Source organism: Carlito syrichta, unplaced genomic scaffold, assembly GCF_000164805.1.
Source record: "Carlito syrichta isolate Samal-C Ts95f unplaced genomic scaffold, Tarsius_syrichta-2.0.1 Scaffold302592, whole genome shotgun sequence".
Lineage (NCBI taxonomy): Eukaryota > Metazoa > Chordata > Mammalia > Primates > Tarsiidae > Carlito > Carlito syrichta.
The window spans coordinates 431,987-447,367 of record NW_007246688.1 but is presented as its reverse complement, the minus strand read 5'-3'; the positions used below and the strand labels follow the sequence as shown (position 1 = coordinate 447,367).

The 15,381-nt window shown below is 32.7% G+C and overlaps 1 protein-coding gene across 1 annotated transcript in view; it reads left to right on the top strand.

The window, feature by feature from the left end:
* Positions 1-12,687, top strand: part of LOC103259311 (leucine-rich repeat and IQ domain-containing protein 1) — a 35,908-nt gene extending 23,221 nt beyond the window's left edge. Inside the window, exon 5 of the mRNA XM_021711804.1 lies at positions 12,511-12,687. Coding sequence (XP_021567479.1) covers positions 12,511-12,653 — 143 coding nt within the window. The 3' untranslated portion in view covers positions 12,654-12,687. The remainder of the gene's footprint in view (positions 1-12,510) is intronic.
* Positions 12,688-15,381: the final 2,694 nt, after the last annotated feature.

Here is a 15,381-nt window from a genome sequence, read left to right as displayed (position 1 = left end):
ACCGCAGCCTCGACCTGCTGGGCTCCGGCGATCCTTCCGCCTCAGCTTTCCAAGTAGCTGGAACTACAAGTGCGCGTTACTATGCCCAGCTAATTTTTTGATTTATTGTAGAGATGAGGTCTCGCCAAGTTGCCCAGACGGGTCTCGAACTCGTGGGCTCAGACAATCCACTCACCTCAGCCTCCCAAAGGCGCGGGATTACAGGCTGAGCCACCGAGCCTGGCATAAGTGTTCTTTATAATCACCACCTACACATAGTCATAAAAGAAGAGTCAGTTGGGCTGACAGATTGGGCCAAGTATCTAGGCATATGGTCTAATTGGTTTAGCTTATTAGAAACCTATTTTTAGTAGTTTCTTAACTAAAATACATGACTTAGTCTGTTATTCTATAGAAATCTTTTAACCTGCAAAGTCCTTGGGTTCTTGGCATCCATGGCCCTGGGTAAGACCACTTACAACTTTAGTAATTTTTTTTTTTTTTTTTTTTTTTGAGTTGGAGTCTCACTCTGTCGCCCAGACTGGAGGGCAGTGGTCGCTCCCGGCCACCGCAGCCTCGACCTGCCGGGCTCCAGCGATCCTTCCGCCTCAGCCTTCCAAGTAGTCGGAATTACAGGCACGCGCTACCACGCCCGGCCGATTTTTTGATTTATTGTAGAGATGAGGTCTTGCTGCCCAGGCGGGTCTCGAACCCGCGGGCTCAGGCAATTCGCTCACCTCAGCCTCCCAAAGGCACGGGATTACAGGCTAGCCACCGAGCCTGGCTACAACTTTAGTATTTTGAAAGCTCTTTTTTTTCTTTCTCTTTGTCTCTCTCAAAACTTATCACCTTGTAAAGCTAAACTATTTCTTTTACCTTTGCATACCAAACCTAGTGAATAGTTTATGGGCTGCAGCTGTAAAACTCTCTTTGAGCCTTTGAATTTTTCTAGATATTTATCTTTTAATGTTATTAATAGTGTAACATGTATTCTTTGGAATCAGGTAAACTCAGGTTTAAAATCTCAGGTCTCCATTGCATATAAATCATATAACTTTGGGTAAATTATTTAGCTTCTTAAGATGAGTTTGCCATCTGTTAAATGGAGATTGTAATGTTTATCTCATCGAGTTTTTAGTAAGGGGGAAATGAGTAAAAATATATGTAAAGCATAAGATATATTGCCTAGCATATTACAAATGCTTGAAGAAAAGTATCTGTTGTCTTCTTTGTTTGTTGTTATATGTTTTATAAACATGTTGCTTTTTTTTTCTTTCTTTTTTTCTTTTTTGAGTCAAGGTCTTCGTTCTTCACCCAGGCTGGAGTGCAGTGGCACCACAATTACTGTTTACAAAAACCTTGGCCCTCTGGTCTCAGACAATCCTTCTGCCTCAGCCTCATGAGTAGCTGGGACTATGGCACATGCCACCATGCCCAGCTGTATATATTTTATTTTTTGTAGATACGAGGTTCGCTATGTTGCCTAGGCTGGTCTTGAACTCCTGGGCTCAGGCAATCCTCTCGCCTTGGCTTCCCAAAGTGCTGGGAATCTCTGGCCCCCTGTTGCATTTTTTCAAATGCAACTCCATAGTAGAATATTCTTCCTTTTGTGTGTGTCAAATAAGATTAGAACCAGCGTACTTTTAGCATGCCAGCTATCACAGGCAATACTGTCTTTTTTAACGAGAATTTCCAGAATTTTATATCCCTGTTCTTTGAGGTCTTCTGCTCCCTTAAAAGGGGTCAAGGCAGTCATCTCCTGGCTAGATTTTTACAGCATCATATGTTTTGTAAAGAGATGAAAGAGATTACAATCTCATTCAAAAATTGTCGTTCATAAATGGATATGCCAATTTCCTCATTTAAATAATATTTAGGCAAAACATTTGATTTCTCTAAATGGCTTTTATTTTCTCAATTTCCCCATTTAACACTTTAAGAAGTATTGATAATTTATTGCAATGATGATTTTATTGTTAGAACAATTAATAGCTTTATAAATTACTTTTAATTGTATGTTCTAATTTATAATGGTTATTTTTCTTTGACAGCTAATATGAATCAGGTTCAATAATTTAACAAATTTACTTTTCATACACAAAATTAAAAAGGGAAATAAATCACTTGGACACATCTTTCTTATTTCAAACTCAGTGATATAATGCCTTTTATTCTTTCTTGAACTAAAACATATAGCTCTGTTGGTAAAAGACTAGAACATAAATTAATGTAGTTTGTATCATTAATTCATTCCAGAGATATTTATTAAATGAATGCTTAATGCTCACTATACCCATTTATGGTTTCCAGGTGCCTCCTTCTGATTATCTCTCTACTTTTCAAGATATTTTCCATTTTTACAAAAATGGGAATTCACATTACCTCCATATAGTGAATAATCAGTTTAGTCAAGTTCTTTGAATCTAAACTTCCAATGAAAAGAAAGTCCTATAATATAGTATTGAATTTTCTGAACGTGAAAAAAGTATTGGTCAGAAGTGAAGTAATTAATATCGTTGATGTGAGGAAGGAAAATTTCTTGATTTGCCCCTAGAATGAGTGTGAGATTTAAGAAAAGAGTGAGCTGGGCTCGGTGGCTCCGCCTGTAATCCCCCGCCTTGGGAGGCTGAGGTGAGTGGATTGCCTGAGCCCAAGGGTTCGAGACCCACCTGGGCAACTTGGCGAGACCTCATTTCTACAATAAATCAAAAAAATTAGCCGAGCGTGGGAGCGCGCGCCTGTAGTTCCAGCTACTCAGAAGGCTGAGGCGGAAGGATCACCGGAGCCCAGCAGGTCGAGGCTGCGGTGGCCGGGAGCGGCCACTGCACTCCAGTCTGGGCAACAGAGGGAGACTGCAACTCAAAAAAAAAAAAAAAAAAAAAAAAGAAAGAAAGAAAGAAAAGAAAAGAAATGAAAGAAAGCCATCTACACAAAGGTAAAGGGCAAAACATGAACGCGTATTGGTGGAACATTGAGGAATTTGTGTGGACCACAGGTTCCATACTGAAGTAACGTAAAATAATATGAATTAAAAAAGAAAATCTTGTTTTAGGTAAGTTCGAAATTAAAGTGGAAGACTTGAACTTTCCTACTAATAATGAGTAAAAAATAAAGATTTCTGAAAATAGTTTTAGGAAGCTAATATCAGATGAAGAAAAGCATTTGGAATCTGTTCTAGCATTATATATTGTCTCCAATAAATTGATGGAATAATTATAGGTCATTAATTTTGATTACCAAAACTTCAAAAGGAAATAGATCGCAAATAGTTTATGTCTAATATTTTATACAGACTGAAAGGCTAAAGGTAGTAGAAAAAGCAAGCATAGATTCCAAAGATGACCACTGAGGTTTATTTAAGGTGGAATAAGCACATTCCAATAAGTTCTAAATTTGCCACTCAAAAAGCATTGCATATTGTGTATTTATATGTGTCTGTGTGTATATATTTATATATGCACAACTAAATTAATATCTAATTTGTGAATAACTGGGATATATATATGATATGCATTTGTAATTTTGCACTGAGTGAACTCAAGAATTAAATACTATTACATATACTGTGGTTTATTATACAAACCACACATCATGGAAGTAAGCAGTCACATGCCTACAATGTGCTTAGCTACATTGGCCATTAAGAAAATACAGGCCTACAGGCCATTAAGAAAATACAAAAATGAATTATATGTGTCAGGTATGTATTCATGAAGAGAATAAATGAATATATGAGTCATTTTTGCTGCTCTTCTATATCATATATTCATATCCCTTTACCTTTTAATGGATATTGTCTTCTATAAAACAAGAAAAAAACTTAACGTTCTGTGAACTTCTCTGCAAACTGTGTGTATGAGACTTAGACTAAAAAATGGTAACAGATATTAAAGTAAGGTAGTCATATATTGTAAATAGAACTCTATGGTGGAATCCAATTGACATGAAAATTGGATTTCGAAGTTTCTCTATCAGGGAGGAAAATCTTTCTCTAAAACCCTGAACAGTCTTTCTTTCAAATTCCATTGTCAACAACAGTGCATGCTAGTATTTTATATTTATTGTTTCCTTTATTCTTGCCTATAGAGAATATATTTCCTTTTTTCTCGCCTATAGAGAATGTTTCAGGAAGACAGAGAATTTAATGAAGTATTCTAGGTACCTAGAAAAATTTCCTTTGACATATATTAGATAGATGGATCAATGGATGGATTAATATGGTCATCCTTTAGATACATAAGAGCTAGGAAAGAGAATATCTGACATTTTCTTACTCCATAGTAGGAGACAGGCTCTACTGACAAAGGAGTATAGAAAATTCTAGTTTGGTAGATATCTAACAGTGTCTACCATAACTTTAAAACACTGTCAGAAATTCTGGTTTTTATAAGCATTAAAGGAATATGATCTATTTGTATGGTGTTTTATTCCAGATAAATTTTTCAAACAACCGAATCATAAGTTGCACCTTTCCAAAGATATAGCCTATATTAAGCCAATCCTGTCATTTGTTCATTCAAAAATATTTATAGCCATTGCTTTACTAAACTCAGGTGTAGCCATGTGCTCTTTGAACTGTGGCCACCACCATCTTTCCTAGACCTTGGCCCCCTCCTCTACCTTGGAGAGGTGAATCTCCTTTCTCTCTCTCTTTCTTTACTTTCTAGATGAACTATATTTTAAAAAAAATATTTATAGAGTGCTCCTTGAAGGTTCTGTGCATTACACAAAGGAGAGAATGCTGAACAACAGCACAGTGTTTCCCGCCACCATGGAGTTCATGATCTGTATAAATATAGGTTTTGGTGGACTGGGTTCAATCAGGAGATAGATATCATGTAGTAGGTAAAGCTTAATATAAAAATTATCAGCTATAATAAAGGAACAGCTATAAACATATTAGCCAACTCTGCATGGTAACCTAAGGCTGAGGGAGAGCATCTAAGAACAAACTTGGAAGAGGTTCAGACCTCATTAGACCTCATTGGAGAAGATATAGTTCAGTCACTACATAACGGAGAAGTTTCTGATTTGGCTATGCCAGATCTGGTCTGGCAGTACTGAGCAAATATTATTGCAACCCTCCAGAGTGCAGGAGAGAAGGCAGGTGATTAGCAATCCATAGCATTAGCATGAAATTAGACTGGGTCCTGTTATGGGCAGCAGGTGCAGAGGGTTTGGTTTCCCTGTGGGGAGGCCCACCTACAGTTTACTGCCAAGCCTAAACTGCAAGGTTGCAGAGAGATCCTGTTATGGTCCTGTAGCTCTGGGAGATTGCATCAGAGGTCTTCAAACCCGCAAGTCCCACCCTACCCTTACTACACCAGACAATTTTTTTTTTAGCTTACATTTCAAAGTCACTTCCATGTCTCTCCAAAATCCTCTACTGAGAAACCTTAACATTGTTCTCATTTTAAGATAGCAATGTTTAAAGGAATTCCTTTATTTTAAAGCATACAGTGAAGAGTGCATTTATTGCTAGTAGGCAACAAAATGATAATGGATATTTATGCATGCATTACATTACTCCTTTCTGAATAAAATAATTTTTGTGTATGTACATATTTGAATTGCAAGTGTATGTTTGAAGCACATCTTTACAAAAATTGGATTCAAAGTTGAACTCAACTGTTTTCTCTTAAAAAGAGGTGAACAACTTGCACCAAATGAAGTGCTAATATTATTCATTCACAGCATTTTAGTCTGAAAAATGTGTTTGAGTGAAACTGAGACAAAGCATAGGTCTGAAATTGTCAAGAAAGAATTATTCCACATTCTTTTTCTCAATTTTCTAAGTTTTAGAAGTCTTTAGGCTAGAAATGTAGGCTCTTATAAATAATTATGACTAAGAAATTTGTCTTCTATGCATAATGAAATCTGTTTTTTCTAAATCCTCCTTTGTTTTTTAGCTGAATTGTTCAATTTAAATTAACATATCAGTAAAGAAGTTATAGCCACATCTCACAGAATTATTATTATTATTTTGGTCAGCAAGAGTTGGTCTCTACCAATGTAAAAAAAAAATCACATTTTAAGACTCCTTTTAGTTATTGCTTAAGTCATTAAGTCTGCATTTTCTTGGACTGAAACTTTTGGCCAGAAACTTATAATGTATAGATTTCTTAGGTCTTGTATTTTGTTCCTAAACTTTGACAATTAATTAAACAAACACATTAACACTTAAAATATTCTAGTAGGCAAAATTGAATAATGAAAATTTAATACCATTACACCAAGATCACGTTTAAATTGTTAGTGGACTCATCTAACACATATTTATTTAAAAAGTATACTTCTTAGTAGACATACAACAAATAGTTATTGATTTAATGTCGTTTAAAACCTGCTACTGTCCATTTCAAAGATCTAAGACAGTTTAATGAAACAGTCAACAGTGTTTGTAGGCACAGTTAAATATAACAGTTATTAGTAACCGCAGAAAAATGTTTACAGATCTAAGACAGTAGATGGTTTCAATAGCAATTGACATTATCCAGAAAAAGACGAATTTCATCTGTATTTATGTAAGAGAGCTTGTTGTACATATGTCACTACATTTATTCTTTGTAAAAAAAATTTTGAATACAGGATTCATGCATGCTTTATTGATAATAGATTAAAGCATCATGTTTCTAACTTTAATCTTTTAGTTCTTACCCTTTTTCTTTATGATCATTTTCCTTCTTAAATAAACTATTTTACTCCAAGTTTTATTCTTGTTGCTATTGTTATTTTTCTTTCAAACCAATTTTTTACACTAGCTAATGTGCAAAAATAAATGGGTATGGTCAAATGTGAAATGCATTTGTCAAGTGAATGAAACTGAAGTGAAATAATATAATAAATCCTCAGGCTAGTCATGTTTATTGTTGCCAAATGTCTCCCTGCTAAGAACTAATAAGCATGAAAAGGGATAATGAAAGTTTCCATGAACAATTTTTGGGAAATCTATCCACAAGTCTTCACTATCTGGGAATGTGGAAATAAGTATTTATTTTATACAAGTTCCATATGAAGACTGTAAAGATGAAATTAAGAAAGCAGAGTCAAATAGAAAGCAAGCATAGTATGACAGTTACTAATATTATTTGGCTCACAGAAGAAAATTAACCAGAAAGCTTCATTCAAAGACAGAAATAAAAGAGTACTTTCCACATAACAGACACTAAACAAATATGTGTTGAATGAATATATGAATTAAAGGAAGATTTTTAAATTAAAGCTTTCAAAGACTCCAAGTGATCTTGAAAATCTAATTTGAGTTTTAAATTTACATTCTAAAGGAAACTGCTCAATAATATACATGTTGGGATTCACTTAAAATGTGTATTTTACTAAAAATTTACTTTGGGAAAATTAATTATGTGGGAAAATGAGGTGTGAGAGAAGATAATTAGAAGCTGAAACATAGTGATATATAAGACCTTGTTTGTTTTAAAGGAACATGCATATTGAGTGTTAAAAGGCTCTCAGTTATTAGCATTATTTACGCCATTGTTCCTTACTTTACAAATATTTGTTGTCAGTTACAAATATAATAAAATTGAACAGATCTAAAGAGAATGATTGGAAAGTGTGGAAACAGACCTTTCCCAAACTGACAAGAGATACGGGACTTATATGACTTGATTTACAGAACCCTTTCAGAAACCTATGTGTAGAAGATGATAGGTCTATGAAGGTTATAGATTGTCAGATTTCGCTCTTGATTGCTTATTGGGTTACACTTTTGATTATGTAGTCCACTTTGAGGTTTAACTATCCAATAGTTAACTATTTTAGTGGGAAGCCTGAAAACCACAATAACCAGTGTTACAAGAAATAGTTACAAATGGAAAGAAGGGTTTTCATTTATTTAAAGGCCATATGACGGATGGTTAATCTAGTTCTGAATCAAATCACAAAATCAATTTAGATTTCATAACCAAATCAAATCACCAAAGGAGAAAAAAAAAACTTCCAAAAAAAAGTATAAACAATATTGACCAATAATAGTATAAGAATCACAGAATTTAGAGGAGAAAGACAGTATAGTTAGCTCCCCATTTTTAGCACCACAACCAAGCCATTTTTGTCTGTACAAACACAGTCACAGGGTATCGTTAAGAGGAAGTCAACACATTAGTATGTTAAAAATAAAATCTGGAAAAACAATACACATTATAAGGCAACCTCAAAAATTCAAATATCAAATATACATGATAACTATTATAAAAGGTCATATAAGCAGACAAAATATATGTGTAAAAATCTATACATCTATCAAAATAAGATTCCCCACCCTATATGTATTAGCTTTTACAATTCTTGTGTTTTTTTTCCAAACAAATATACGTAGACCAAAAGAAGTGTTACACATGTTTTGATTTTATGAAAAGCATCTTGATTATGAACACCAATAACACTATAGATGTTTTCATGACTATCAGGTGTACCAAACTTAACTGATTTTCTTATTACTATGTCTCTGAAATTTAAAATACATAGAAAAACTGGGTCTTTGTTCAATTAGGATTTTGAGAAACACAAATTTTACTAATTTTTATAATTTTTAGGGAAACTTTTACTCACTGAAACATTGGAAAACAATCTCAAAACCAAGCAAAATCAACATGTTATATTTAGGAAATCCAAACATAGCATAAACAATCTGTTTGCTATTTACTATTTTTATTCACATATTTATTCATTAAATTATCTACCTTAAGTCCACTATAAATGATGATTATAATTCAAGATTAGATGTAGCAATGTTCTTAAAAAGCAACTGTTATTTGACCAGTGCAATATCCACCTCAACTCCAAAGGTTGTCAATGTAATTCATTGACATCACTTATATTGATGTAATTGCTTTGCTGTTAAAAAGTTAGTTCTGGTCACTTTCATTAAAATGTTGAAAATTTTCTTCAGCACGCTTTACTGTACAGTATCTACTTTTAAGAAATAAAATATAGGAAAAACTTTGAAATAAGTTGTATATCCAGACACACAGTTTTGGGTATATTGATGAAAATCAAATGACCTATTACTATACATCATGCAATTTCTATTTTGACCTCTTTAACAGTTTTTTAAAAAATACATACCAGGAGAGTTATTCAAAGCATTTTACATATTAAATTATTCATCAAAACACAGCACATACAGACCTTGACATCTGTTAAAGAACCAAGGATTTCACACACACACACACACACACAAATATTTTTTTAAAGGACCAGAACAAATCTTGAGCAGAACATAGATTATGTAGCAAAGAAATGACTTCTTCAAAAACAGAGCATACTCACCAAGACATAATTTCAACACATATATAAGAGACTCATTTGTTCACTTCTATGCTCACCTACAAATATGTGGCAGATTGTTGTTAAAGAAACATAAAATCTATAACAATAAATTGCAGAAAATAGAAAAAACTGTCAAAGTTCCATTAATCATACATTTTGTTTTTTGCTCCATGAGTCCATCAGTAGGTTAGCTCTGATATCAATTTTTTGAGGCAAGAGTCTCTTGTTATTTTGTTTTCATGTGGATAAGTAATTTTAGAATGATTATACATTGACTGTATTAAATTGCTTTTTTATTTTCTTTTCTCATTTCTACAGTAATCGCTGGACAAAGTAATGACTTTGAAATGAATGCCAATATGTGATTCCTTCAGAAGTGTGTTGTTTTACTCCTCAATTTATTTTCTATATACTTAGTGATTTGGGAATTTATATGATAACAAAAAAACCTCACTAAATCCAATGAGAGAGTAAGCAATATTGATTGCTACTCAAATTGTTTATTTACACATAGCAGAACAATGAACCTCAAGCTATTAATCTCTTCTAAAATATAGTTTTGACAAAAGCACTGCATATTCACTTAAGTATTGCTGTTTTTAAGACCATATTTCTGAAGCATTTTTATACTAGTGAAAATATACTTGATAATTGCTGTAAAACAACCTTATAATATCACATAATATGTTAATTAAATTGTAATTATTATTTGTTGAAGGAATTATATTAAACAGTGAAAATTTTCCAACCTTGACTTTTAAAACATAGCATTACATTGTGGATAAGTACAAACAGATTTATGATTCAACAGAGCAAAAACAATAGACTAGTATTAGGAGAAAATGGTCCCATGCGGAAAGTTTTTAGGCAATAGAAGAATCCTTTAGAATGTTGAAACACTGTTAAGAGTTTAGTCTAAAGAAAACCTATGCTTCAGTGCAATTCAGTCTATTTTATTCTGAAATAATTATTTTAGAAGCATGTGAAATTACCTATAAATATATCAAGACACTGTAAAAAAGTGCTACAATCCTCCATGTTACTTGTCATCTTTGGCAAAAGCCTATATTAAGACTAATAACCTTAAATAATATTTCTTTATACTAGAATAGTTTCATCAAAATGTTCTTAACCAATAATGCACTATGTTATTACAATTCAATACATACTTATTTCTAGTTATTACCTTAAATAATGCTTGGAAAGAAACTTGACTTTATTGGAACAAAATATTTGTGTTAGTCATTTGTGAATATTTGCCTACACTTTTATTGATCTCTATTTTTATCTCAAAGAAATATATCTGAATTATAAAGATGTCCCAATAACTCTTCATTTCTCTGACACTCTGCTTCCCCTTCCCCTATCCTTGACCCCAGGACTCTCCCTTTATAATAAGTTATCATAAATACGTACTTGGTATAGAGAGGATAGTGCATTCATCAAATAATTTTTACTGCTGGCATGAGGTTAGGGTTTACTATTACCATTATTTTTTTTAACAGACCAAAGTAGATATTCCATTCCATTATCTGGGGAAAAATATTGAACTAGCTATTTCCAATATATAAATATTTAGTAGAAGGAGGATACATTTTTAAAAGTTTTCTTAACACTTTTTAGGTCACTAGTTTATCATCTAGGGCATTCTTGCTTTTATGCTTAGTAATAATCCTGTGGCTTCGTGCAGTTCTGCAAAGCATGACTGACTCACTGGGAGTAGCTTAACGCGGTATAAATCTGACTCACATATGGAAGTCAACTTCAGTTGGCATCTCTCTTAGTTAGTCTCTCTACTACTGTTATTGCCTTCACGAGTGCCCGCTGTGAAGGTTGCAAAACTCCTGAGCTATGTTTTGACGAACTCCATTACAGATTGTGCTTGTAGTCATAGGAACTGGCCTCTTTTGAGTCCTGCGTGCTCTTTTTTAAAACAGTTGCTTTTAACTTTTTTCCTGATTTTTAGCACTGTTCTTTTTGTGGAATAAAGATAAAGTATGTTCCCTTCATGGGTGTTCATTAATTCCTTTATGTTTGTGTTCCTAATCACAATTTTGCAAGTGAAGACCAAAAAGCAATACTCTGATTTTTAAGGAGCTTGTAAAATGAACTTTTACAATCAATGTTCACCATCATGTTGAATCAAATTTGAAATTACAGATTGATTTTCTCAAATGATCCGATATTTGCCAAATCTTCAATTTGGACATTTTTTAATATTTAAAATTTTAGTTGGAACAGTATTAATCGCAAGAAAACAGTAGATTTTTCCTCCTATACTTATTTAAGCACAAAAGCATCACAATAGAGAACCTTTGCCTCAAGCCAGTACTGAGGAAGCCCCAGGATGCTTCACTCTGTTGCTTTTCAAACCCTTTCCCCAGAGACACAGGCCTGTGCTTCTGCTTAATCCTCAGGAGATTTAAAGCAGATGACCATAATTCTTTAATAGTATTATCTATATGGAATCTTGGGGTCTTTCTGAGTAAAACAGTCCTAATCTACTACCCATTCTAAAGACTATTGTTTTTAACCCCTAATAGTATTTGTTATTTTTCCAAGGATAGTTTTGAACGTGTTAAGTTTAAATAATAATTTCTTCCAAGTTATAGCACCTGTGTAGAAAGCATTCTGACAGATCTTACTACCATTACAATATAATCAGAAGGTCAATCTTCCGAATAACTCTGTAATGCATGTATTTTATCTCTCATTTATGAAACTAAGGTCCAGAAAGACTAGGACCTGTCCAGAAACACAATGCTGTCTTTTATGCAGCCAAAGTAAAACATGTATGTCTTGAGATCCTAGGTCTAATATATGTTCCATTTTACCAAGAACCCATTTTTCTGAAGAAGTCCTTAATTCAATAGGACTAGTTCTCAGACAAGTGTAAACATATAGTATATATAAAAATATAAACAATTATAAAGCTTTATGCCATTTATGAACTTGTAAGCAAATATCAATACTTAAAAACTAAGTTTTATCATTTCATAGTTTTGAAACCCCATGAACATTTAAATCTGTAGATAGAAGGAAATTGTCATATTTATTGAAATTTTTTAGTTAATTTCTTATGATTAAACTAAACACAATGTATTCAAATAAAAACAAACTAAGCTAGATGATTCCAGAATTTTCAAATGCATGTTGTTGACTTGAATATAATTCTTGATTTAAAATATAATTTTACTTGGATCATATTAAGTGAAAGTGTGTATTTAATATTACATCTAGGTTGTTCAATTAAGGGAGTACTTGCACCAATGACAGCAGATACAAGGATTTCCAAAAAAGAGCGTATTTCATTCCGTGACAATCCTGTACAACTCAGTGGCGGATGGGGAAGTGGCAAAAAGAAGGTGAAAACTTCCAACTAATCCTTCACGCTTCAGCATTCAAAACACATGGCAATCCATTTGTTTTCATGAAGTCTGGATATCTGGTCATGTTACCAATGGGATACAAGGTTTTAGAGTACTGTCTTTAATTTGTTTTATTATGCATATTACACAATTTTGTTTTCTGATGAAGTTATCTTATTTCCAATCTGTAAAATAGTTTTGCAGTTTTTCCTTTGTTCATGTGGAATGACCTCCAGCAAATTAATTCTTGAACCGCCGTAAAGGAATTTGCATATCTAATTTCTTTCTTAATGTTTTATAACACGTATTTTTAAGATGACTTTTGTTACCAATAATAAATTTTAATGCCATACATATATATAAGATAATGTAACTATGCTTTGTTAATATTCCTTAATGTAGTGTTGATGAATAACGAATATATAAATAAACTATTTTACGAGATTATTATATTTGGATATTTCACAGATAAATGACTAAAGTGATTCAAAATAAATGAAATGGCATTTTTTAAAAAAATTTTAAATTATCTTAAATATGTAGTGATAAAAATATATTCAGTTTAAATTGAAATGAAATATGAGTTTAAATAATTATCAGTTTAATGAATTGGATGTTTTATTTTTAATGTTTTATTCAGATGTTTATTACCCTTAGCATTTATAAAGGTAGGTTCTAATTCTGGTTCATTAACATTCTACTAACGTAAAAATATTCTATTATTTTAAAGTGCCTTTAAATTGTAATTTACAATACATTTTCAAAGCTCAAACTTAACATTTTGTCATAGTAACATATTTTCTAAAATTACAAGCCATTTTATTAAAGTCTTAATGTTATGTCTTAGTAAATACTATTTGCAAAATGCTATATTTACACTTAGTGTTCCCAGGTCTTGGAGTCCCCTGAGTCTAGGAGTTTTTTCACAAAGCTAAATTCATAGTTCTCCAGTGACTTTCCATAGCTATTGCTGTGCAACTGGATCCAGTGAACTTCAGTTTTTTTTCTTTTTTTTTCCTACCTTTTATTAGAATATTTAACTAAAGATAACTAAACAGATTTGGACATGCATTTATTAATTGGTCTCTCCCATCTTTTTTTGCATATTTATTGCATTTCAAACCTGTAAATCTTTTAAGTTGATTGAGATAAAAATGGTAATGAGGCTTAAACTGTCAATCAATAAAGAAAACATAGATTTGTAAGTTGTGGCCTAAAAATTCCAGTCCATGTGTAGTTGCTTTATAAAAATGCTGTTATGTCATCCTTTCACTAACAGCATCCATAAACCAACAAAATGTATGATGGAAAATATTTTATTTCAACTCATCAGAAGAAAACACACATTAAAGCTGATATTAGTGGTGTTTTATGGTTCATATATTCAAATCAACGAAGTGGAAAGACTAGTATGCAAAGTGAGATTCTTATTACTAAACTGTCTTAATGCCTAAAAATAACTTTAATCTGTAGTTTCCTTATTCTATAATCTGTGTAATTGTTTCATAATATTATCTTAGAGGAAGATGATTGCTACTGAGCTCTTAAATGTGTAGATGATAATTGATATATGTTAATAAAATAATTTCCTAATTATGGTTTCAAATTGGAAGTTCTTTACAGTTTTGTTTATTGTGTCCAACCTTAACATGATTATCTTTTTAAAAAATCTCTCAATGCTCAAAATTATCACATTGTAGCACTCTTTATTTGTGTTTATGAAAATAGAATAAATTGAAAAATTTAAAATCAATAAAACATGAAATAAATCAAACCAAGAGATATTATTTCTTCTGTTGCCTTGAGGAGACATTTTGATGAATATTTGTTGTTAAGATTCAGGAAGGCAAAAATAAGAGCCCATCTTGTCACTTATTTGGTGTTGATTTTTGGATTGACAGTGATGAAGCTGGGCAATGCTACTATTCAAATACCTGACCGAAAATGACATTTTGCCCTTCCTGTGCCCTATGCTGTTCCACAACCCCTCCTCAATTCAATCTCACCTTCTTCTCTATACTGCACCCCAGTATTATAATAGACAACCATCATCAATGACTGCCAGCTAGTAAGATTGGCAAAGAATCACTGATTGCAAAAAGCCTTGTAGAAGTGCCGAGTGGGGTGTTGGGGATTTCAGAATGTTTTGATGAGTGTCAGCTACATTGAATTATAGAGTTAGCTCCTGCCCAAAGTCCAGTTGGCCAGCAACATAATTTGTGCACATAGTACATTATAAGAGATCTTATTAGTTGTTTTGGAAAGCATTCCAAATCATTATTAAGTATGTATCTTAAAATTTATTGTCTTCTTGAATTAGTTGGTGGTACAGAATTTCTATTTAAAGAAAGAAAAACATCAGAATAATATAACACAAGGCAAAACATTGTATGCACTGCACTGTCTTAGATGCAAAACAGAGAATACACCAACATTCTTGGAAATTAGCTTTGAGTTTTTCACTTTTGAAGAAAACAAGAGAAAGAGCATTTTAATTAGAAAAAAATAAGTTGAAAGGCATAAATAGGGATTAAAATATTATTGAAATTTAAATTGTAAATTAAGCAGGGCTCGGTGGCTCAGCCTGTAATCCCACGCCTTTGGGAGGCTGAGGTGAGTGGATTGCCTGAGTCTGCGGGTTTGAGACCAGCCAGGGCAACTTGGCGAGACCTCATCTCTACACTAAATAAAAAAAATCAGCGGGGCATGGTAGCGCATGCCTGTAATTCCGGCTACTCGGAAG